Here is a 23,399-nt window from a genome sequence, read left to right on the forward strand (position 1 = left end):
GATAATGCATATATGTACTAAAGATGTATGGTTGTCTATCGCCGGGATGTCCAAAATGATTGACTATGATGGCACCTTGATATCCTCTTTGATTGTCACTCCTTCATCGGCAGGATTAGGCACATCGGACGAAGGTTCTTCATCATCGTCGATCTCTGCGATATCAACACAGCAACACAAATGGTAAGTGGATATTCTTCTGATGGAATGGAGTGGAAATAGTAGTTTATTTACTTCTACTCACCTTCGCCATATATCTCTGGATGAGCTCTGAAACAATCTTGCATGTGTTTGAATTTCTCCACACAATCCACACCTTTAGGTTCAGCTTCGGAATAGATGAAACATGAGAAAGCAGCTTTGAACTCTTCTCCACATGGTCCGTCGGCCATTCCTCCGAGGCACTGGAATACATCGAAAAGAATTAGTATAAAGCCATGAGTGAGGAGAGAAGAAAGAAGATTACACAATTCGATATCAATTCAGGTAAATTACGAAAAGCAAAGATAAAATGTGGATGGGGATGAAGGTGCTGACTTACTGGACAATCCCAATTGATCTCTCCGGTCTCTTCGTTGAACGCCCCCTGGGAAGGTTGAGCAGCTTCTGCTGATTTCTCTTCTACAACGTGCGCGGCGGTAGAGTCGTCTGATGGTGTGGTGGAGGAGGAGGAGGAGGAGGGAGTAGCTTTGGTGACTATTTGCAATGTGCAGAAACAAAGTATCAGTCATGTCTCATCCTGTCAGTTGGATAGCAACAATTTGACACGATGTCTTTAGCTCACCCTCATCTTTCACTTCTTGCGTCTTCTCTACCGCTTTCTCTTTCACTTGTCCGACTTTTTCAGCAGCGGCTTTCTTTATCGTATCGGTATTTGACGATGACGACGATGCGTCGGCAGCTAAAACGTGTTCACGCAGTGGTAATCAGCAAGCAGAATCATCTATTTCAAGCTGAATACTGATCGCCCAGATCAGTCCGGAAGAAGGCAATAGAAATTACATCATATCGTCATAACAAAGTTGACTCGTACTCACCCCCGTCTCGTTTATGTACATTCTTCTTCAAACTCCCCTGATCCAAAACACTCTCTCTCACTCGATCATCATTCCATACCCTCCTCTGCTCAGAAGTAACAGCCAAGGCAGCTATCGTCAACGTCGTCAGACCAATCACTGCATTTCGGCTGAACGATGATGAAGCTGAGGCTGAAGGGGCAGTTGAGAGGAGTCGACGGGAAGGGATGGATCGGAAGGATCGGGTTATTGGTCTGGCGAACATTTTTTGAGCGATTTCGTAAATGATAGTAGGTTTGGAGCCGATGAGAGGGCCTGTACTACTTTTGACGGATAGGTATAAAGGATAGCAAGATGATCTTCGTCTAGAGTGTTGTCAGTGTAGCACAAATAGATGTAGAGAATAACGAACAAATCGGAAATTATCTTCGTAAGCAGAAAAACCGCTTACATGACCATCGGCTAAGAGGATATGGTCGTATCACGTGACTTGGAAGGTGTCACTCGTTGCTCGTCGACCTCGGGTATCTTGAGTTGGATCGAGTACTCGTACATCTTTATATCCTCAACTGAAGTGCCAGTATACTACCGAAGAAAGATCACCTGCCCGTGTGCTGAGAGAAGGGATGAGCGATATAGCGGACTTGACAGCCAAGACATACGAGATAACACGTCTGATACCCCACGGACGAGTGACGAGCTATGGTGAGTCCACTCAGTCCAGACAATCCACTAAAGTCGTCCACTACTCGGCGCTGACAATTTCGGATGGGTTTTAGGTCATATAGCGAAGTTAGCTGGTTATCCAAAGTACTCAAGGTACATATATTTATCCTATATCCCAATCTTCCAATTTCTCTCTCTCTCTCTTCGGTTATATACTCATTTATCTGGATTGGTCGTAGACACGTAGGAAACGCTCTCAAGGCTTTACCTCCCAATACAGATATACCCTGGCAAGTGAGTTTGAGTCCGCCCTCCCCACATTGACATTGGCTTGTCCAGTAGATGACCGATACTTTGTTGGTGTGTTCTTTTGTGTCGTAGCGAGTGATCAACTCCAAAGGTCTCATCTCACCTCGAGCGGATCTAGGTCTAGGTGTAGCAAGGCAGAAAGACAGATTAGAGAATGAGGGTATACAGGTTGATACGCTAGTGGGTAATGGGGGTGAAAAAGTGGATTTAAGATTGTTTGGGTGGTTCCCCGAAAGTTTGGATGAGGTCGATCAGGTAGATCAATGACCTTTTGATTCGATATTGTCATCGATATTGATAATCTTCGCCGTTGTATACACATGTATATTTACAGTACGTTATTTGATACAATTGACATTCCACATACACATTTACGGCACAAGAACTGAACGATCCGAGAAAGGAATACCAGTTCATGATTGACTTATGACTTATGACTTATGACAACTAAATGACCGACAAAACTACAACTAACCGCTACAATGAACCTATACGACCAACCCTACAACTTTACAACTTTACAATTTCCCCTGACCCAGTCCCTCATATAACAAATGAGTCGATCTCTCATATTGCGATGGTAGATGATTCTGTAACATTGACTTAGCGAAAATCGCTACGATTACATATCATATCAGCTATTTCACCCTTGTACTTATGTTCACTAGAACAGTTTAAATTGACTTACGTTCTCTGAACCTCTCTTCTACTGAATCACATTGTCTCAATATCTGTGATAAACCATGATATCATTAGCTATATTCGATTTTCATACTGTGGCTAATTACGAAGAGGTTAACTCACAACTCTGTGAGCTTGTTTATGAACTACCTTTTTATCACCCTGGACTTTCGGTTGATCATCCATCACGTACACATCGAAATGTTCCTATAATCATCCATCATCCACCGGATCAGCTATAATCCTACAGTAACATACAGTCAAAATTAACTCACCATGATATATACCATTCCAGGTGGATACAACTTTTCATTATCCATATCTGCTCTCATCGTCTTGATTAAACTGACCATCCAATCGCTAAGTACTTCTTCGTCATCAGGTATCGTCTCGCTTCCGGAGCTCTGATTCTGAACTTGAGTTGTCTGACCACCTTTCTCCGGATCGGAATTCGAATTAGTCTGATTTTGTTTTTGTTTTTGCTCTTGCTGTGATTTCTGCCAATCAAATTTCCTCTTATTCAATCCAATAACCCTCCCTACGATCTCCTCAGCAATGTTCCCTTCTTCGCTCAAAGTCAAAGCGATATTCTTGAAATCTTTCACTCCACCTAACGAAAGCGTCGGAACAATATCTGAATCTTGCACTACGCTCGTGATCAGCCCTTTGGAGTAAATCGAAAGATCGATGGAAGTTACAGCCGGTGGTCCATAGGCATAACAATGTATGGGTCTTCCAGGGGGTAAACCACTTTTGAAATTGGTGACAAAAGGTGTAGATATCCTAGGATGATCGATCGGTTTAGCCAAAATGATATTTTGTTCCAAAAATGATTTAGATGGCATCGAACATAGTATCGCCAACAGTGATGCAACTCCTCCACCTAATGAATGTCCAGCCAAGACCAAACCGTACGTGGGGTATTTGGTCAACGCTTCGACTAAAGTCTCGTGTACTGTCGATTGTTTCACGGTGAGTTTACGGGCAGATTGCCACATCCCTGAGTGGACGTAGTAACTCGCATCGGGATCACCTTGCTCGACGTCGATGGATTGATATTCGCATGTAAGGTCCACAAGGACATCGGATAAACCAAGTGTACCGCGACAAGTGCTATGACATACTCACATTCAGCTCACAATTGCTTATGAGCCAATTGGCACTTACAGCACGATAGCCTTGAGGGAATGCTCAACCGCTACGTAATGTATCAGAGGAGGTGCCTCTTGTTGGATGAGAGCAGCTGATGATTCGGTAAATGACGAAAGCAATAAGCAGTCAATGGGTATATTGGTATGTTGAGCCTATATGACCAGTTATCAAGTCAGCTAATCTCCCTTTGGCAAGAGTAGGACGGATAGCTCACAAATGCCCAACTGTTCGCATGATGTTTACCCGTGCTCGGAAACATGAAGTCACTTGAACCTAGACCGAGGATTCGCAGGAAATTTTGCTACCAACATGCACATAACGTCAGTTTTTGATATCTGTGATGAAAGGGAAACTTTCCACTGACCCCATAAGCAGCACTAGAGTATCTCATAAACCTATGGATGTTCCTGATCAACCCTTCGTGAGGGAAGAGGTTATCCGAGTTGGCATCACCTTCATCAGGCATCGCATGGGAAGAAGCAGCTTGGATCCGACTGGATGAAGTATGTACAGCCTCTCGCACGGACATTGAAGGTCTAGTCGGGTTGGATTGCCTTTCAGTTTCAGCCTGACGGGTGGAGGTCATCCTCAGATGCTCAGGGGAGGAAGTTTGGGATGGTCTACGGAGTATCATTGATTGGTGTGGTGAAGGTGGAGGTGCTCTTACACCTTCAAGAGGTGGTAGGGATGTATCGATAGAGAGCGATGGCGCTGTGGCTCTCGTACGAGGCTTCGAGGGTGATCTGGAAGGGGTCGAGCTGGGAGTGGGTGTACTGACTTCAGTCGAGGAAGGAGTGATGGGCCTCGAAGGTCTCTTGGTGAATGATAGTATCCCTCGTGCTTTAGCCAGCGCCTTGTCAGCCGAAACATGCCTCGCATGTCTACGTCGGGACGGAGTAGATGGCATGGAAGGTGTGGAAAGTGAGCTTTCAGGCGAACGAGTCATGCTGGGTTGAGGTGTTCTATTCCAATCGATATCTTTCAAATGACCTCTTCTAAACCTTTCAATAGAGGGTCTACGACTAGTCTCACTTGACCCACTCTCCATATTATCCCTCGTGAAATGTCGGACAGTCCGTTTCCTCTGTAGTAATTTGTCGGTCATAGTCTTCAAAACCAACTGAATTCTCTCCGAATTATGATGAGGATGTTCGAGCGCATCGAGGTAACTGGCTGTTCCAACTGATTCCACTCTCGGTCCGTTAGGTAAAGAAGGAATGTTTGACCTATCATTACTTTGACCTTCCACTTCTACCCATTCTTCTTCACCATCACCTTCGTTCTCCATATCTATACTCGAGAGTAGCGACAGTCTCGAGTCGGCTTTTGGTGAGGTCACTACGCTAGTAACAGCAGATCTCACAGGGTGATCATAAGCATCTTCATCTTCCGTGTCCATCGACTGAATGGCAATTTCCGGCATACTAAGTTGTCTTCGATGTTTGAAAGTTACTGGTTTCCGTACTCCTAAGTTCCGTCTCGTCTCATCATCATGTCGAATCTTTTCGAATAGATGAGTAACGACTGTGCGTTCAGTCAATTCATCTGTGATCTCAAAAGTTGATTCTCTCCTTTTCTTCTTTCTTGAATTTCCATCAGGTGGTCCATCGTACATCTCATCACCTGATTCACCAACGAGATCATCTAAATCTTCCATCGACCAATTATTGACCGTTTGGATACTGTGTGTCCTACTGAGACCTGGTCTCATACTACTAAAACCAGCAGGATCAGAATCGATCGTCTCCACATGTTGCCATAATTTCTTGTTGGCTTCTTCCAAGGAAGGATTACGGGTGAGTAATGCCGATGAAAGCATTCTTGATTCCATCGTAGAAGGTCCAGATCCAGCGACAGGCAAGGAAGAAGGGGTATCTTCCAAAGCTGCTAGAGAAAGTTGAATGGGATCTTCAATAGTGGGATTGGATGTGTTGGTAGTGTATGAATCCTCCTGTTCAGCTTGGATCGTACAATCATACAGTCTATCCACAAGTGCAAAAAAAAAAACATCAACGTCATTTAGATGATCCTTGTATCATTGCAGTATGACCATATCGTATATTACTTACACTTTCATTTTCATCCTCTGAGATGTTCTCTTCCAAGTAGCAACCTGCAAGCACGCAAAAGCCGTTAAAGCTTTAGTCAAGCCAGATAAGGTCGCAATGGTAGATTTATTCTTTGATCTTTCATCTTGGATAATCTCTTTTTTCACCATTGTAATAATTGCTGATAAAGATCTTGAAGATTCGTTTGATCCGAAAAGACTATCAAACAGCGCTACACTCTCTACTGCAGCTGTATGAGCCGAATTGATCAGGTTTGAAGTAAAGAAGAAGCCTGACATGGTGAATAGCTCGACCATCGTGAATGTATGATGTATAAAGTATATACCGAGATTTGTATATTTATCCAAAATACCTAAAAAATTATCTGTCGACGATGTCGAAGGTGAAGATGGACTTTGGTTGTCGAGTGATGATTTATTATGCATCTCTTCTAATAGATGAGTGGGACCTCCCGATAACAATGCCAACAAATCACCTTCTATAGCTGCATTTGACATCAAGTATACCCTTCTAGCAGACGAAATCATAGTGATCAACCATCTTCGAAGATAACCTAATGACATTCGGGTAGAATATTGAGAAGTCTCCAAGATAGCTTCGATAAGAAAGGCCGTGATTCTAAGAGTCATACGTGTCGATGTAGCTATGGTGGTAATTAGAGATGCTATAGGTGCAGGAAAGAGGGTAGGTAAATCACTGATATCCGCCAAAGGAGTATAACGAATCATTGAGCCTGGAAGATCTTCGACAGCTCCGGATGATATCGAGTGAGGTAAAGGTACAGGTTGGGGAGTGACAGGAGGTTTCTCCTTCTCATCTTGATACACGGTCGCTGTCGCTGTCGTAGTGGTAGGGCTGGGCTGGGTCATGTTGGGAGGTTGAGCAGGTTGTAGAATGTTGCCACTCATATTAGAAGAATGACATCAATATCGATACTCCAAAAGGATATTGATGGGGCGTGCTTGTGGTCGTGTGCTGGAATTGATATTGGAGTAATGATGAAGATGGGTTGGTTTTGATGGCCAAAGGCGTTTGATTGATCGACGTGCAGGGTATATAGGGTACAGGGAAGATTGAAGATCGAGTATCGAATGGGAGATTGAGGGATAATGATGCATGCGATGACAAGTAAGTTTAGAGTCTGTGTATATGTAAGACAGTCTACTCTGCTGATTGACTCTTGACTCACTCCTTTTGGGAATAAAAACTAACAGCACTGATCTTCTTGTACTTGTCTCACTTGATTCCCATCGTATCACATCTCATGTTCCCGGCCCGTGCATCTGTTTGCCCGTTGTTGTGGATGTATGTGTGGGTATATGTGTGTTCGTTTGTTTCTTTGGATGAGAGGACTGATCGTTGGTAAGGATTTCAACTGAATTGAATTGGGTTTTTCATTTTCTGTTTTTCATTCATTTTCAATAACGGTCGAGGAACACGTCTACGCGTTTAGGTAGGTAGGTCATATGACCGAATGTGTCAATGTGACGTACTCGTATCGGTTGATCGTTGATTCCAGTAAAATGCCAGAATAATCGTATGCTTTCCTCCAAGATCATGATCCGGCCGTATAGCATGTTACAGTAGTACGAGTGAGACATCCAATCGCTCTCCGCAGAGAGTTGCGGTCACTGAAATCACCATCATCGTCATGATATGTCTAACCCCGCATCACATCTCATATCAACCTCGGGGAATCCAATGGACACCCTGAGCCATCTCGACACCATGCAAAGTAAAAAGTCCGTCTTAGGTGAAAGACAAAACCCTATATGATGACCATGGTCATGAATCACTGTGCTGCATATACATCTCATACAACGTCATTATACAGATACAAAAACAAACCTTTGATTGGGATACCTTAGTCGCAGAGTGGAAAGTGATCAGCCCATTGATCTCAAGACAAAAGCAGCAGGAACTCACTTTTGCGCTAATCGATCATGCAAGTCTTCTTCTGCTATCTGAGAGTCACCGACTATACAACGACACAAACATAATACAGATATCCCAGTTAGCGCTCAATGAACAGGCTAACATAGGTTACAGATTACGATGGGCTTACGTTGGTTACCCAATGTCAGCCAGCTATATAGATTCTCCCGTATTAGCCCAACAGCATACCCAACGGTCTCATGAGATCTAGACACTCACCCAGGCCGAGTATTATGTTTCCTTCCGAACAATTCCAATTTCCTACCGTGAGGTGCTAATCTAATCACAGCCAATTCCAGATCAACTCCAATCGATAAGTATGTGTTTGAAAGATAGATCACGTCAACTTACCTCTCAATAACCCCGTATACTTCATCAGGTTTCCGACTTGTCTCTCTCACTTCAGCTACGACCACATCGGTATCTACTCCTTTACGCAATTGACGTAGAGTCGGGTGGGTATCCCACGGGATCGGTGCGTTCTTGGGATGGTCGGCTGGTAATTTAAGTGCGATAAGGAGGTGTTCGCAGGTGTGGCTGAGTCATAACAAGTCAATCACAATATCCAATCAAAGTGGGTTCATCACCAGAAGCTTATACCATTGGGACCATCTCATGTTTGTGTGATTAGAAAGAATTCTCAACTCACTTCAGCCAATGACCTGTTCTTCCAGTTCTGATCAACCTCTGTAGCTGATTCGTCTTGACCCATACCAACTCGTCCACTCGTTTATACCCCCAAACCGAGAACAGCTCTCTTCCCAATTCCATCGCTCGTCCTGTTACCCAAAGACACAAGATACCCCAATCGGGTTGGAGGGATCGAAGTGGTAACGAACGCATCTCGTCGTCTGTCATCGTACCGTATGGTAGCTGAGACGCAATATCAAGAGTCAGGTTATCGGGCACGTACATGAAATGAAAAAAATGGATCTTTTGGAGATTATATGTTCGGAAACGAAAAGCTGCTTAGAGAGACTTACAGACATGTGAATATCCTGTTATCGATATACGATGACAGTGTTAGCTGACGTGACCTATATTCAGTGAGTGCTATTCAGCTTACCCAAGGTGGATCAGCCACGATGACTTGAAACCTATTCCGACATTGATTATATCAGTTTCAGACTCTGGATCTCATCGACAACATCCGTTAAGCTGGTTTTGTACCCTTTGATATGTCAACTCACTGTCCAAGTAGGGAATAATCGAATGTCCTGATATCACAATTAACCCATTGGGGGACAGGCGGCGGATCATATTGATCAATCTTTTCACCTAATAACCTCTTTTTCACATTTTTAGGTAATGGTGGTATGACAGGAGGTGTCTTGGGAGTAGACGAGAGAGAAGGAACGACTTGGAAATGCATATACCTATACAACCATGTCACCAAACAGTATCAATCATACCTCATTCCTCAGATATGGTAGTGTGCAATTGTGATGTTACAAGTTGAGAGAATACCCACCTACATTCCTTTACTCCTCCTCTTGGACCAACACCTTCCCCTAAAGAGGGATTATTTGCGAACATTGGATCTCCATAACATAGATTAAGGTAACTGAGAATATAACAATCAGATCAAGGTCAGGTTCATAATCAGGTTGATTGGTTCATAGATGATCTAGTGACGTACCTGCAGTATCCTAGGGAAGTGTCTGTCCAAGGTCTTATAATAGGTTCGTAATGAGCCTACAACAGATTACATCCATTCCTTCTTTAGCATATGCAGCTTCGCCTTCTTATCGTGATAGTGATGATACTATAAGATGGAAGAGGAAAGGTCCGATTTACCTTATCGCACTTATCTCTGACATTCCTGCAAGCTTCCAAAGTTGTTTCAGTACATATCGGATTAAAAGGTATATTCTTCTCTTTATCTTGCGCCTGTTCGTTCGGTCAATTGTAGTGCATGGTAGTTCAGTTCATGTCAGTCTGTGGTTGACGAAACGTAATAGATAGATGAACCTACTGCTATACGTCTTAATTTCGTCTTTACACTTTCCTGATTGATTAACGAATCTAGCTCTCTTATCGTTTCCATGCCTAGACAAGTGTCAATCATTAGACCTTTCCAGGTAAGTGATGCTTCTTTACTTGAGTCTTGATAGGGAGCACTCACCAGTCCGAATTCTTTTCCTAGATGGACCTTGGTCCTTCTGTTCGTGCGGATGAAGCTGAGGGGAGATAGTGTCGCTCATATTGCTCGTGGGTTGTATGTGTCCGACCATCACTTTGGACAATATCGTAGAGTATGGACCTATGGACCTATGGACTGGACAACAACTTGAATTGCTCAATCGTCACCTTGACTTTGAACTTTGCGGTATAAGGATGCCTTCCGTCGGAAAGGGGTGGATGATCACTTGATACGTAATACCCACATGTATGCCATCCATCTCTTCCATGTGCACAGCATTCAAATCTCATCACGAGTACATTAGAGATCAGGTTGATTTAGTGTACCGCTCATACGTGATTTGTTTACTGTTTACAACCTACAATTCCATACATTCGACTGTCATTGCCGTACGATACACAATCCGTAACGTAGATCGTCAATAAAGGGTTGAACGATCATAAAGGATCCTTAAGCGTTACCATCTTAAACCTGACAACGGATCAGTGCAGTAACAGAAATCACCAGATCCAACATCAACGCGTCAACCCAAATCAAGCACAGGAAATATCGGCTCTAGGTCTTGGCAACATATCACATACCTCGTATCCTATATCGGCATAGAGAAGGTACCACCTACTTTCACGAAGCATTAGATATCTACTCGTTAGAAGTGACAGAGAGGGAGTGACTTGTCGAGACATACAGATAAATACAGGTAACGTGTCATAAAAGCTGGCTGGATTAATCTGGTACGTCTTCTCGTTTTTTCGTTGAATCGTATCGCACAGCAATACTGATAGTGAAAGTTTCTCTTCCTTCATCAGTATCCCCTCTCTTATTATTATCCGGTTGGACATTTTAAACTACACTTGAACCATGGGAGTTCGTTTCCGAAATGCCACTCCAGGTACACTAGCCTGTCTGGCAGCTACGATCCTCCTAGCTGTCGTATCATTCAATACGCCATTACTCAAATCACTCAATTTCCTATCCGCCTCATACAGTTCTGGAAGTTACAGCGGCGAGCTAACGTTGGGTACATTGGGGTTCTGTCATACCCTGGATGGAAGTCAGAATTGTACAGGTCCACAGGTAGGATACGAATTTGGTGAGTCAGTCTTTATCGTCTCTCAACCCTCCCATCCCATCTTTCTGTCGAGTGCAAGCTCTCATCGGCCAAGCTGTGCAAAATGTACATGTAGACTAACTACTTTATCGTGCATTAGATCCAAATGCTGTATTTGGTGTAACCATCTTCGACATCCCCGAAGCAATAACCAAATATCTCACTTACGTTCTCATCCTTCACATCGTCGGATTAGCTTTCGCTGCTATCGCAACTATAATCGGTATATTCGCACATTCACCTACCTTCCCTTTACTCTGTCTATCAATATGGATGGCCGGTATAGCCTCAACTTTCACTTTCCTAGCGTTAGTCTTTGATCTGGCCCTGTTCTACATTGCCAGAGCGAGGATAAACAACGTTTCAGGTGCATCAGCCGAAATTGGTATTTGCGTGTGGCTTACTCTGGCAGCATGGGTGATTTTGGCTCTGAGTGGATGTTTCTTTGGGATTGGGAATTGTTGTGGATCATGTAGGGCCAATAGCGAAAGTGGTGATTCGAAAAAATCCAAGAATGATAAATACGGAGCAGGAGAAGAAGATTATAAGATGAGAATGATGGCTATCGATAATGAAAGACAGAGGAAACAGAAACAAGAACAGGGTTTACCGTCTTTTCAAACGTTGGTCCAAGATGATGGTGAAGATAAATATCTGATTGATAGAGATCCACAACCCTCCCAACAAGCACCAGGTGGATTAAGAAGAGATGGAAGTGTTTTACAAGGTGTTGGAATGGGATATGGAAGAAGAACCAACAAATCACCTTCGAATGATCCTTATTCCACCGGGAATGGATGGAATCAGAGTTCGTATCAAAATATAGCTGCTCCACCACCTGTTGCTCGAAGATTGTCGGATACTACCACTGCTGGTGATTTCGTAGGAGTAGGAGCGGGTGGTGCAGGTGTTGAGAGACCTCAACCTCAAGGATACGGAAATGGATATTATGGTGAGAATCCATATGGAAACGGGAATGGAAGTGATCAAGGACATGGATATAGAAATGGACAAGATCAACAATGTATGTATGAAAAATTCTCTTGAAACACAACCACAACCATATCCTCAAATGAGATCAAACTCGCAAATATATCCTCAATCCCAAATTTCTCCTCAGTCGCAAGATCAATTGATATCTCAAACTATGCCAATGTACTAACTCTACCTTTTCTTCACCTCAAATAGATCAAAATGACCCATATCAACAACACAACTACAACGATCCTTATTCTCAACCACAACAAACACCTTATCAGAATGATCAATATTCTCCGCAAGATCAATACAATCAGTACTCTGATCCATATCGATCATCTTCTACTCAACCATATAATAATACCTCCTATCCACCTGTGGCTATACCGATATCGATGCCTACTCCAGGAGTTCAATCTGCTCGATCTCCCCAATCCCAGGCGGTGGGGACATATGATACATCATTTGGATCTAGTGATTCACACTATGTAGATCCTGGACCACAAGTCCATAATGCGAATACTTCAGATCCATATGGGGGATATAATGATGATGATGGATTGGGAGCCATAGGAATGGCTGTCACTCAAAATGGGAATACGACAAGACATGAAAGGGATTATACGGGACAGACATTCGGTCCCGGTGGGGGATACGATGATTCACAATTCCAACCTTCCACGAATAATGGTGGGATACATCAACCTCAACCTCAACATTTGGTTGGTTCCAATTCACAGAATAATTTACTTAGATCACCTGGTGGGTATGATGATGATCAGCCGGAAGGATCGTCGATCAGACCACCTAGTTATTCTGCGGGTGATTATTCGAGTGCTGCTGCTGGTGCAGGAGGGAGTGGGAATGAGAAGAGTTCGTATAGGCATTATTAGTGAAAGCAAATGTATTCATACGATAAGGAATAAATATGATATATGTAGTTTTGTTTAGACAGGACATTCCTATTGTAACAGTAGGTCAGATTGAACGTTATGAATGAATATACATGCTTGGGCTTGATCATCTATGCTATCATCAACTTACATTATGTCTAAAGAGTTGTTTGTATGGGTGCCACATTTAAACTATACTCGTATCGATGAGTATCCACGCGTCACACCTTGACATGGTTGAATAACAATGAAGACTAGAGGAGCAACTCACTCACTTTAAGAGTGTTCTCCCATACGAACCATACATAGATCCTCCAGGACTAGAGAAAAGATACAACGCGAGTTTCCACTCTACGAAAAAGAAAGCGAGTAAGAGAAAGAGTCGTTTGAACATGTTGAATTATATAATGTTGGTCTCCCGACAAGGTAAGTACACCACTTCTCCTTTTTGTCGTCAAGTCAATGAGAATAGCTCTCCGTCTATTGGGTTCACTGTATCTATTAGTTCATTGATGTCCCACATGGATTGAATTAGCGTGACTGACCCCAATATGCGTGCGTAGGGAAAGTACGTTTAGCGAAATGGTTCCAGACTCTCCCTCCCAAAACCAAAGCGAAGATAGTGAAAGATGTTACACAGCTTGTGTTGGCTAGAAGGACTAGGATGTGTAATTTCTTGGAATATAAAGGTGAGTGAGGTTTGTGGTTGGACTTGGAGTCTTGGAGTCAGGACCAGGTACAGAGGGCTCTGGATCAATGGTCTATCGTCGTTGTTGTGATTGACTTCGATGGGAATACGACAATTGTCTCTGAAACGGATTACGGCTGATTCCTATGTCCGTCTTCGTATGCAGATACCAAAGTGATTTACCGACGATATGCCTCTCTATTCTTCATCACCTCGATCTCACCAGGTGATAACGAGTTGATCACTTTGGAAGTTATACATCGTTATGTTGAAGTGTTGGATAGGTATTTCGGAAATGTGAGTTTGACTTTCACTATACCTTTCATTCCACTAAAATGATATAGTTTACAATATATTATGGATATACTTGATCATCTTGTAACATGGGACAATCCGCTAATGCTAATGCTAATGCAAATGCTGATGCTGATGTCGTTGGGATAGGTATGCGAATTGGATTTGATATTCAATTTTCAAAAAGCCTATGCTGTGAGTTTACCTATCAGGTATAATCACTCAATAAAATATGCTAATGTAATGCTCGATGGCTTTAATCATCAGATCCTCGATGAATTGATCATAGCTGGAGAATTACAAGAATCATCTAAAAAGGCTGTACTCAAAATCGTACGTCACTCCAGAAAAATCCACTTCATCTGGTTATCCAATTTGTCCTTGATCCTTGATCCTTCTTACTTCCATTATTCCACTATACCATTGTGGATATTAGCTGATCTAATCTTTTGTTTTGATCATTTTGACAGGTCGCTCAGTCAGATGCTATAGAAGAAGGTGAGTCGCTTTCCAACGGATTGAAGGAAAGTGGGTTTCTGTAAGATCCATAAGAGCATAAGGACGAGGGGGTGAGTATAAACCCTCAGATTGACTTGGAAAGTATGGTAATGATGCGGAAGAGATTGTCTGGTCTTGACAGTTTGATTTGGCAGGAGATGGGGCTGACACAGATGGTATGGTGGTCTAGCCGAAGTATCTGAAGATTCACTCGCTAGATTAGGTAGTTTAGCCAGATCATAAGTCTGATTGACACCTAGTTGGAGTCGATGTGTATATAGATTTCGTGATGATCTTGTATAATACCAATATGTATGACGATGATGATATATGGAAATTTGATACCAACCGATCAAACTTGCGAAGCCTTGGAGACCATCGGTTGAACAAAAATATAAATATCGGGTGATTAAAGATTGACTCTTCACATCGTCATGTACTGTAATATGTGACTACATCTATATGATTTATTTGTATTCTATGGTATACAACAAGATAAAAAGGTAAACACTGAAAGATATGAACTACGATTGACTTATTCTAATCTACATTCTTTTCTCGTTCCCTTCATTTCCCTTCGATGCCAAAGGAACTCTCGATCAGATCATCATGCACTATCTTCTTTGCTTTTCTACGTCTAAACATCCTATTGGTCGTATCGTTTGAGTGGAAGTATACTATACGGTCTGCAAAAGTGAACTATCAGCTTATATCCGTGTCATAGGAGGATGGCAGCTGGACTTTGTACCTGTACTCACATCATCGTCGTAATGCCATCTCGTCAATTTCGGATTACTAGGTGCCGACCTGACGTACCGATCGTTCCCTTCGGGTCTACACGACGCATTTTCGTCATGAGTTGGTATACAAGGTCGAGGATGGAAGTCAAGCTCACCTCTCTTTCTTCTTGTTCGAGGCTAACATCGATTGCATCGTTATACAGATAGCGACAGCGTTGAGTACTGTTCATCGATATGAACAATCAGCTTGTATTGTGTTGTCAATGATCGATCAGCTGCTCACCAGGTGACCACTCATTACCTATCTCGTTTCAGTTATCTATGAGCTTGATTCTCGGTGGTACCACAGAAGTGGACGAGAGTAAGCTCACCTAAAATCGATGCACATATGTGTCCATTGGAGTATACGTGAGGATGCATTGGCGGTTGATATTGCCCATTGGCTAGGAATGTGACCTAACAGATTATAGACGTATCAGCTGAAGTATAGCACCCGGGAACGGTCCAGCTGATTTTGATGGAAAGACAAAAAGTCTCACCTCTGGAACGTCGATAGGATACCTATTTCCAAATTTCATTCTCAACGCAAATGTTTCTCCCTACCAGAAATGGAACAGGGTGATCAGCTGAACGGTTGATAAGTGGCTACAGGAATCAATTTACGTGCCAACTGACCTTGTATATGGTCTCATCCCCCAAAACCGAGATGAGAAACACCCATTCGTCCATGCTGTCAGCTGAGAGGAGGATGATTCCTTCTGGTGTACCTTTCGACTTGATATCGGCTAGTTCCTTCACTGCACAAGGACACGATAGGTCAGCTGGTGTTCCAACAAAGCAGTGGAAAGCTTAAGGTAGCTGATGAGAGAGACTACTCACTGAGTCGTTTGGTGGATAGACCTGACATGTTGTATAGAAATGTTGAGCGTTGGAACGAATGAAGAAGGGGAAGGAAGGAATGCTTTTGAGGATGACAGCGGTAGTAGAGGATCTAGTACTGGGGAAGTAAGAGTGAGGTAGTAAGGCAGGGTGTAGACTCTGGCGGTGATGGTGATGGTGTTGGTGAGTGTGATTGTTGTGGTAGAGTAATTTACAATAGGACAAAGAATCATCAAACGCACAGATGGTTATGGTTGACTGGGTGGCAATCACGGTGGTACACCCTGGAGACCCCACAGTCACTCAAAAAAACAAACACGTGGATGCAAAGGACCAACTGGCATTTTAGCTTCCGTCGTCCTCCTAAGAACGAAGATGTCTGCTAATGTTTTCTAATTCTCTTTCATCTCTCCTTTCTCCACTCGTACGCAAACACAAAGGTATATACCAAAGAAAGCGAGGACTCACCATTGATATTTCACTCTTGTTTATACTGACCGAAGACCGGATATCCCACAATAACCGTGAAAATGTCGGAAGAACCTCCAGCTCCACGAGAACAGATCATAGTGGACCTTGAACCGGGTTCAGAATGGAGGTTCGAGTTGGAAGCGGATGAGAATATAGCTTTGCGGGTGAGTGGTGTTGTTCCTTGTATACCTATAAGGTCTGTTTCATTGAGAGGTTCGATTGTGGAGTATGATGTCCTGTGAGTCAGCTTCCTCTTTGCCTTTACATCGCATTTCAAAGGGAGATTAGCTGATTTACATTGGATGCTCCTCTATCTCTTCCTTTCGTTGGATCCCTCGAATGATGTCTTGGGATGAAAATTGAAACGTATATATCTAGCTATACTCAATTCGATGCTACTCTTTCCTATGAGAGATATACTCTCCTTGTGCATCTTTTGCTCGTCGCTACCTGAAAGAGGAGACGAGAGTGTCAATCAGCTACAGAAATATCCATCTCAACGCATCTTGTCTCCAATATACATTTTCCAATCTCCACCACCCGCCAAGTCCTATCATGTTGATGGATCTCATCGGAATGCCTATGAGCTGCTATAGATCAGATCATCCTCATACTTACTATTACATCTGAATTATTTACTGACTTCTAACCCAAACTGTCACATATAGGTATTGTCGCCCGACCCAGTATTCATCAACTCTGAAGAACTCCCCCCAGCTACATGGTATCCTATACATCGATACACAAAAGGAGCATTATACGCCCCAACTCAAGCGAGAGTAGAAGGTGATTCTTATCCTTCCCTCAAAATTTATTTTTGCTGTAGTACTGACGTAACTTTATAGTAACATCCCTTCCCGCTTCCCAATATATTTCCACATCCACCATCCACCCTCAACTGCTCAATGTCCACCTTGCACTCGAACGAAATCGCATACTAGCCAAACGGCAATTGTTCAGCTCCGGTCCATCGAATGGTGTGGAAAGGGTTGAGAGAGGACCTAGGGTGATGATCATGGGACCACCCAGTTCGGGAAAGACCACAGTGGTGAAGAATTTGGTGAATCTCGCGCTGAGTAGTGGGATGGGTTGGACAGTGGGAGTAGGTGGATTGGATCCATCAAGTGTGAGTCTAGTCTCACTCCCTTTCATGTACTATCATCCACCAACGTCATCGCTGACCTCGTTCAAAGCCATCGAACCTCATTCCCGGTACTATATCTCTTTCAACACCTTCCCATCCTCTCCCAACTCATCACCTAGCTCACCCATTCGGTTCACCACCCACTTCCACCCCATCAAATACACTTTCAGCAGATATACCTACCGTGGGATGGTGGTTGGGCGGATTGGAACCTACCAATAGGAATGCGGAAGTGTGGAAGGTGCTGATTGAGAGGATGGGCGAGGATTGGAAGAAACGATGTGAGAGGGATAAAATGGGTAGGTATCATATGATATTCACATACATGTTCAAGGCTGACTGGCGTATGTCATATATATACAGCCTTGGCCTCAGGTCTAACCGTCGATACGTCAAGTGCATTCACGAATCCCTTGTTAGGCACCAAGAAAGATGATCCCAAGGCTCGATACACCCTCGTATCTCAAGCTGTAGAAGCGTTTGAAAGTGAGTTCAGCTATAGGCTTAATCGGAGATCAATACACTAGCTGACACTGAATGGATCTTGTAGTTGACACAATCTTAGTGATCGGACATGAGAAATTACATATCGACTTATCGAGACTACCCACCCTCCAGCAGAGGGGTACCAACGTCATTCGAATACCTAAATCTGGAGGAGTGGTTGATATAGATGATACACAACGAGAATTGATACATTCGTTCCAGATCAGAAGTTATTTCTATGGTGAACCACCCTTACCCAAAGAATTGGCGGGTCTGTTGGGAAAGATGGTCAGTGTCGATGGGAATTTGAATCCGTATAGTTTTCAAATTGGTTGGGAGACTTTGGTAGTACTTAGAGTTGGTGAAGGTGGGTGATTTCCTTCTCTCTTGTTATCAACATCGATTGTCTAGTCTGAAAATGATTTTATGATCGAAATATGATGCTGACACATTCGTTACCTCGCAGAAAACTCTGCTCCCTCGTCTGCCCTTCCCTTAGGATCCTCCCGTATCCTCTCACCTACGCGTCTCACTCGAGTCGATCCGTCCGGTCCAGCACACGTCGTAAGATTACTTAACACCGTATTGGCTATAGTAGATATAAAACCTGAAGATAGGATCAAACCTGAGACGTCACCAAAAGTGGAAGAGGTAAAAGCCGAAACTGGAGAAGGTGAAGAGGTGAAAGAGGAACAGCAAGAGGAAGAAGAGGATATGGAGGAAGTACCGTTCAAAGAGGAGATTGGGACCAGGGAAGTATTGGGTTTCATAGTCATGTGAGTGGACCAAACCACAACTCCAAAGAACAAAAACCATCGTTCAACATTTGGCCACTGGCTGATGGTTTGGTTTATTTTACATAGCACTGCTATCGATACGCTCAAGAAGAAATATACAGTGTTATCACCAAGTCCAGGTAAATTACCTTCGACGGTTGCTATTGCAGGATCGATCGAATGGGTTGATTCGGCTTAGTACTTTAGTCGGCCCTGCTGCATGCATATATATGAATTTAATGCAGGAAGTAGCGTTTGGTTCACGTGTCATCTCGCAGAATTAGAGCAGACAGCATAGCTCAGAGGTTGATGATTCATTTGGCGTAGTACAAAACATTCATATATATATGTGAATAGATTGAACAAATAGCGTGAGATGAAAACAATACCAAGCATAATGTAAAGGGATTTTCAGGTTCTAGACTGTATGTTTGTTTGTACAATTGGCATAGTACATGTCCACCGTATCAAGTGGAGTGATAAAACTAATTATCTTCGTAATTTAGAGCAAGATAGAACAAACTTAAGAAAAACAAGATAAAAGGACTTGTAATTGCCAAGATTGTTAAAGCTGTATGCCATCTTTCCCTTCTCATCCCTATATGACGGCCAATCAACCATCAGCACATTCAACGAATGATGATTAAACTTTCCCAGTTAATCAGTGAAATACTGCAATTTGAAACTTACTCTTCTCTTCGTCTCTTGGATCATCAGCAATTTGAACTCTCAATCTCTTTGGTGGATTCGACCTGAACCCCGACCAAGCTTCATCCATGATCATACACCATCTTTCATCGGCTCTTCTCCCACTACCGTTCTGAACGTCGATCTCGACAAGGGAAGAAATCTCGATTTTGTTTGGTGGGTAAGTTGAGAGGATTGGAAAGGCCCGTTGTACAATTGAGATTGTTTCCTATAAATATATGATATATACAAACAAATATCAGTTCTCGATGCACATGCACTTAGTAAACGAGGGATATTGTTACAGGAGTTGAGTGAGTGGCTCACCTCCTTCGTATCTCCCAACACTCCCAGCGCATCCTTCTGTTCCCCCTTTATAGGCCAACGAGGAACGAACGTATAAGTTACATTGTGGGTGGTTGAACCTGATGATTCGCCCAGTCGAGGTGGATAGGCAGGTAATTCATCGTGCTCGTTGGAGTCAGCGTCGAAGAGCGGTAGGGACTCTTCGTCACCCTTGGGGTTCTTCTGATATGAGGGAAGTAAAGGCATATTGGGCTTTGGATTGGGAGTAGTAGAGTGAAGGAGGAAAAGAAAGAGATGAAAGTCAAATGGAGTGGCGAACGAAAGACTGTCGTTCTAACTGTTATTTTGTATGCTGTGTTCAGTGAGTTGGGAACGGACACGACGGCGCGGGGTTATTCAGGCACGGAATATGGTTATATCGATTCCCGGTTCCGAAAGTAAAGTGATGTGATGTGATGTGAGAGTGCATTGAATGAGTCGGAGAAGATAGATTCTCCCCTTCAACTCGAGTCATATGAATATATCCCTATTGCACATGGGAAGCTCCCATCTTCTCTTCTTCCTCCCTCAGCCACTCGTCCCCCAATTCACTCACACTGTCGTTCCTACTCTTTCATTCAACCTACATCTAGATGTAAGACGTTCATCTCGCAACTCACAATGTCCACTTCCCCCTCTGCCTCTCAGTCCTCCTGGTCACTCGTCGACGGCTCGACAAGCGATGACACACATAGTATAGCGTCCACCGTCGAGCATACCACCCATTTACCAGACGAGAGCACCATCTTGCGTTCACGCTTATCCGACCTCGAGCGTAAGAATGCCATATTAGAGGATCAAGTGGGCGGATTGAGGTATACAACTACCCACCAATCTGATGAGATCATTACGGTCCGAGTGAAATTGACTGAGTTAGAGGAAGAGAGGACGTATCTGCAGGCGGGTTTAGATCCCATCAGGAAAGAGCTTGAGAATGAGTTGAGGGCGTTGAAGTTGGAGTTGACTAGGCAGAAAGACAAAAGTAGGAAGGATGTGTTGGATGATATACTCTGTCGTTCATCGGTTGTAGATGAACCGGAGAGCCAGGATGGGACGATAGGAGGTCTAAAAGCGATATGTAAGGACCAAGAGAAGCGTATCGAAAGGCTGAACAGCCAATTAATCGAGACTAATAAAGACCTATCAGATAAGATATTAGAGAATCAAGAATTACATTATATAAATCAAAATCTAGAGACTCAAAATGCAAAGTTGAGCGAAGAGATAAAGCAAATGGGAGGGAATGAAGATAAATTGAAGAGTTACAAGACATCCATATCGAATATCAAAAAGAGATATAGGAAACAATTGGAACAGAAGGAGAAGGAGTTGAAAGGCGATTATAAGAAGAAGCAGGATGAGGTGAAGGATGAAAAACAGAAATTGCAGGAATCGAATAAGAAGGGAAAAGATAAACAAAGTGAAATAGAAGAGTTGAAAAAGAAGAATGACAAGTTGAGTAAGATCATTGATAAAGCGAAGATGGAGAATGAAGAAGCGAATGAAATGCTGGAGCAGAAAGAGAAGGAGATTGATAGATTACGGGAAGAGATTGAGGGGAAATTGAAGATCATCGAAGGGCAGGATGACAAGGGAGGGAAGTAGAAAAAAGTTAATCCAAGGGACGCAAGGATTGTTTGATTTGATGAATAAGAAGAAATGTGGATGTTTGGTCTCATCGCAGATGTTGGTTGTACGTATCATATTCACATCTTTCACATCTCTTGCTTTAAGTACATGAAATTACCTGATTCTTTCTAGGATCAAATTCAAACCTACCTTAAAGATGATTTCACAAGATGTATGGCATATTGTTCATATTTATCGTTCGGAACCCATATACCCAAAAGATTCATAATCCCACTCATATCCCCTTGGCGAGCAAGATCTCATTGTATTCATCTTTCTCTCATCAACGGCGTTCCTACCGAATATCCCACTCCCACCTATTCATCGAGGCCTTGTCGGGCGATGAACATCAGTCCTCCAAAAATCCAAAGAAACTCTCATCCAATTTTCTCTTCTTCTCATTTTGCATCCTCTCAATCTCAGCAGCTTCCGCTCTTCTCTTTTCATCTTCCTCCATGAACCTCATGCGTTCTTTGGTAATTCTCCTGAGATCTTCATACTTCAACTTATACGGATCGCGTTGATCCTCCATCGATTTGACCTGATCCCGGAGTTGTTCATTTTCCCTCTTCAACTCTGCCAACTGAGCGTTCAACCCATCATTCTTAATTTTCATTTCGGCAATTTGACCTTTCACTTTCTCTCTTTCCGCTTTGACAATATCTAACTCTCTTCTATCATCTTGAACCTCTTTCTCAGTTTGATCGTACCTCCCCCGGAGTCCTTCAATCTCTACCATCAGTTCGTTGACTCGTACTTGTCCGATACTCGATGTGACGATATCGGCATTACTTCTCATGATCCTCATCTTTGGTTCTTTCACGGAACTTTCTGGCTCTGAATAGACGAAGGACGACGAGGAAGAGTCGGTTAATACATCTAGGGGATCTGGATGTTCTTCTTCTTCTAAATTCTCTCCTATTTCGTTATCAGGATCCTCTCCAGCTTCTTTTTCTATCCCTTCCTCCTCTTCTCCTACCTCATTATCAGAATCTTCTTCCTCCTCATCGCCAATGTCCACCGCCCCATATTTAGTATTTCCTTATACAAACATCTGACCAACACATGCTACTCTCCTATTATCATGTTCCATCTTCCTCTCGTGAGGTGTAGGTACTCTCGAATTAAGGAATCGCTGTATTGGCGGATGATTATGTTTGAAAATCTTATCCGTGACAAGTTCGAAAGGTCCTTTAGCTGGGTCATTCAAGTCACCTCCAACATTCTTAAATGATAATGCGTGTTTACAAGCTTGTTGATTTTTATTAGGAAGAGATTGATAACAAGATAATCGGAAATTCAATTTTTTCCCTCTAGGTATACCCGCTCTCCCAACTGAATATTTGTAACCTTCCTTTTTAGCGAATAGATTCAACTGATATTCAATCTCCCAAAATGAGTTGAATGCTATATCTTCGACGAAATCGATAGTGGGAGTCTTACTGATGTTTCTGGCAGTAAGCAAGGACGAAGTCGAAAACCGGGAAGGTTTGTTGAGATCTAGGCCGAACATTGTTTCCCAAGGTAAGAAGGAGGTTATGTGTGGCAGGTTTCGTCGACTTGGGCTGCATGATCAGTCATTAGACGTAAGCATCTGGTTCACAATGTGATGGAAATATTGAAGCATCCCATTGTGCTTAGACGGCGTAATCATGTTGATAAGAGGTATACGTATCTGGAAAGGGGCGATCTTCCTCGACGACGATACATAGGTGGACGACCTCCACCAGGTAAACATTACGAGGCGGTAATCGACTCACCTTGTTGTCGGGAATCCCACAAATACTTATGGGTGGGTAGTGGCTCAAATTC

General features: G+C 43.0%; 11 protein-coding genes across 11 annotated transcripts; 5 read left to right on the forward strand and 6 right to left on the reverse strand.

The window, feature by feature from the left end:
* Positions 1-63: 63 nt before the first annotated feature.
* V865_000447 (uncharacterized protein) lies at positions 64-1,281 on the reverse strand (the record flags this gene model as incomplete). Its single annotated transcript, XM_066224278.1, has 5 exons — positions 64-155; positions 245-404; positions 542-696; positions 785-901; positions 1,038-1,281. The coding sequence occupies 5 exons, from the start codon at positions 1,279-1,281 to the stop codon at positions 64-66; spliced, it is 768 nt and encodes a 255-aa protein (XP_066080375.1).
* A 361-nt stretch (positions 1,282-1,642) lies between these two features.
* On the forward strand, positions 1,643-2,258 carry V865_000448 (uncharacterized protein; the record flags this gene model as incomplete). Its single annotated transcript, XM_066224279.1, has 4 exons — positions 1,643-1,721; positions 1,796-1,835; positions 1,922-1,976; positions 2,064-2,258. The coding sequence occupies 4 exons, from the start codon at positions 1,643-1,645 to the stop codon at positions 2,256-2,258; spliced, it is 369 nt and encodes a 122-aa protein (XP_066080376.1).
* A 251-nt stretch (positions 2,259-2,509) lies between these two features.
* V865_000449 (uncharacterized protein) lies at positions 2,510-6,762 on the reverse strand (the record flags this gene model as incomplete). The annotated part of the gene is made up of 8 exons (XM_066224280.1): positions 2,510-2,607; positions 2,680-2,722; positions 2,796-2,879; positions 2,948-3,785; positions 3,840-3,976; positions 4,039-4,125; positions 4,189-5,806; positions 5,894-6,762. The coding sequence occupies 8 exons, from the start codon at positions 6,760-6,762 to the stop codon at positions 2,510-2,512; spliced, it is 3,774 nt and encodes a 1,257-aa protein (XP_066080377.1).
* Positions 6,763-7,719: 957 nt separating this feature from the next.
* V865_000450 (uncharacterized protein) lies at positions 7,720-10,032 on the reverse strand (the record flags this gene model as incomplete). The annotated part of the gene is made up of 14 exons (XM_066224281.1): positions 7,720-7,756; positions 7,820-7,871; positions 7,959-7,981; positions 8,048-8,107; positions 8,180-8,365; positions 8,478-8,701; positions 8,812-8,826; positions 8,895-8,925; positions 9,019-9,204; positions 9,300-9,392; positions 9,468-9,523; positions 9,626-9,718; positions 9,804-9,877; positions 9,954-10,032. The coding sequence occupies 14 exons, from the start codon at positions 10,030-10,032 to the stop codon at positions 7,720-7,722; spliced, it is 1,209 nt and encodes a 402-aa protein (XP_066080378.1).
* A 797-nt stretch (positions 10,033-10,829) lies between these two features.
* On the forward strand, positions 10,830-12,950 carry V865_000451 (uncharacterized protein; the record flags this gene model as incomplete). The annotated part of the gene is made up of 3 exons (XM_066224282.1): positions 10,830-11,061; positions 11,180-12,103; positions 12,268-12,950. The coding sequence occupies 3 exons, from the start codon at positions 10,830-10,832 to the stop codon at positions 12,948-12,950; spliced, it is 1,839 nt and encodes a 612-aa protein (XP_066080379.1).
* Positions 12,951-13,342: 392 nt separating this feature from the next.
* On the forward strand, positions 13,343-14,673 carry V865_000452 (uncharacterized protein; the record flags this gene model as incomplete). Its single annotated transcript, XM_066224283.1, has 7 exons — positions 13,343-13,376; positions 13,514-13,639; positions 13,805-13,935; positions 14,083-14,127; positions 14,200-14,265; positions 14,403-14,430; positions 14,621-14,673. The coding sequence occupies 7 exons, from the start codon at positions 13,343-13,345 to the stop codon at positions 14,671-14,673; spliced, it is 483 nt and encodes a 160-aa protein (XP_066080380.1).
* Positions 14,674-15,137: 464 nt separating this feature from the next.
* Positions 15,138-16,077, reverse strand: V865_000453 (uncharacterized protein; the record flags this gene model as incomplete). The annotated part of the gene is made up of 7 exons (XM_066224284.1): positions 15,138-15,264; positions 15,326-15,392; positions 15,454-15,471; positions 15,542-15,626; positions 15,710-15,769; positions 15,846-15,967; positions 16,050-16,077. The coding sequence occupies 7 exons, from the start codon at positions 16,075-16,077 to the stop codon at positions 15,138-15,140; spliced, it is 507 nt and encodes a 168-aa protein (XP_066080381.1).
* A 502-nt stretch (positions 16,078-16,579) lies between these two features.
* Positions 16,580-19,125, forward strand: V865_000454 (uncharacterized protein; the record flags this gene model as incomplete). The annotated part of the gene is made up of 8 exons (XM_066224285.1): positions 16,580-16,684; positions 17,189-17,306; positions 17,366-17,646; positions 17,714-17,963; positions 18,028-18,150; positions 18,215-18,517; positions 18,617-18,926; positions 19,014-19,125. 8 exons carry the CDS (start codon positions 16,580-16,582, stop codon positions 19,123-19,125), a joined length of 1,602 nt encoding a protein of 533 aa, XP_066080382.1.
* Positions 19,126-19,411: 286 nt separating this feature from the next.
* On the reverse strand, positions 19,412-20,165 carry V865_000455 (uncharacterized protein; the record flags this gene model as incomplete). The annotated part of the gene is made up of 3 exons (XM_066224286.1): positions 19,412-19,524; positions 19,617-19,842; positions 19,941-20,165. 3 exons carry the CDS (start codon positions 20,163-20,165, stop codon positions 19,412-19,414), a joined length of 564 nt encoding a protein of 187 aa, XP_066080383.1.
* Positions 20,166-20,579: 414 nt separating this feature from the next.
* Positions 20,580-21,563, forward strand: V865_000456 (uncharacterized protein; the record flags this gene model as incomplete). Its single annotated transcript, XM_066224287.1, has 1 exon — positions 20,580-21,563. The coding sequence occupies one exon, from the start codon at positions 20,580-20,582 to the stop codon at positions 21,561-21,563; it is 984 nt and encodes a 327-aa protein (XP_066080384.1).
* Positions 21,564-21,936: 373 nt separating this feature from the next.
* On the reverse strand, positions 21,937-23,100 carry V865_000457 (uncharacterized protein; the record flags this gene model as incomplete). Its single annotated transcript, XM_066224288.1, has 2 exons — positions 21,937-22,562; positions 22,647-23,100. 2 exons carry the CDS (start codon positions 23,098-23,100, stop codon positions 21,937-21,939), a joined length of 1,080 nt encoding a protein of 359 aa, XP_066080385.1.
* Positions 23,101-23,399: the final 299 nt, after the last annotated feature.

This window comes from Kwoniella europaea, chromosome 1, assembly GCF_036810445.1.
Source record: "Kwoniella europaea PYCC6329 chromosome 1, complete sequence".
Lineage (NCBI taxonomy): Eukaryota > Fungi > Basidiomycota > Tremellomycetes > Tremellales > Cryptococcaceae > Kwoniella > Kwoniella europaea.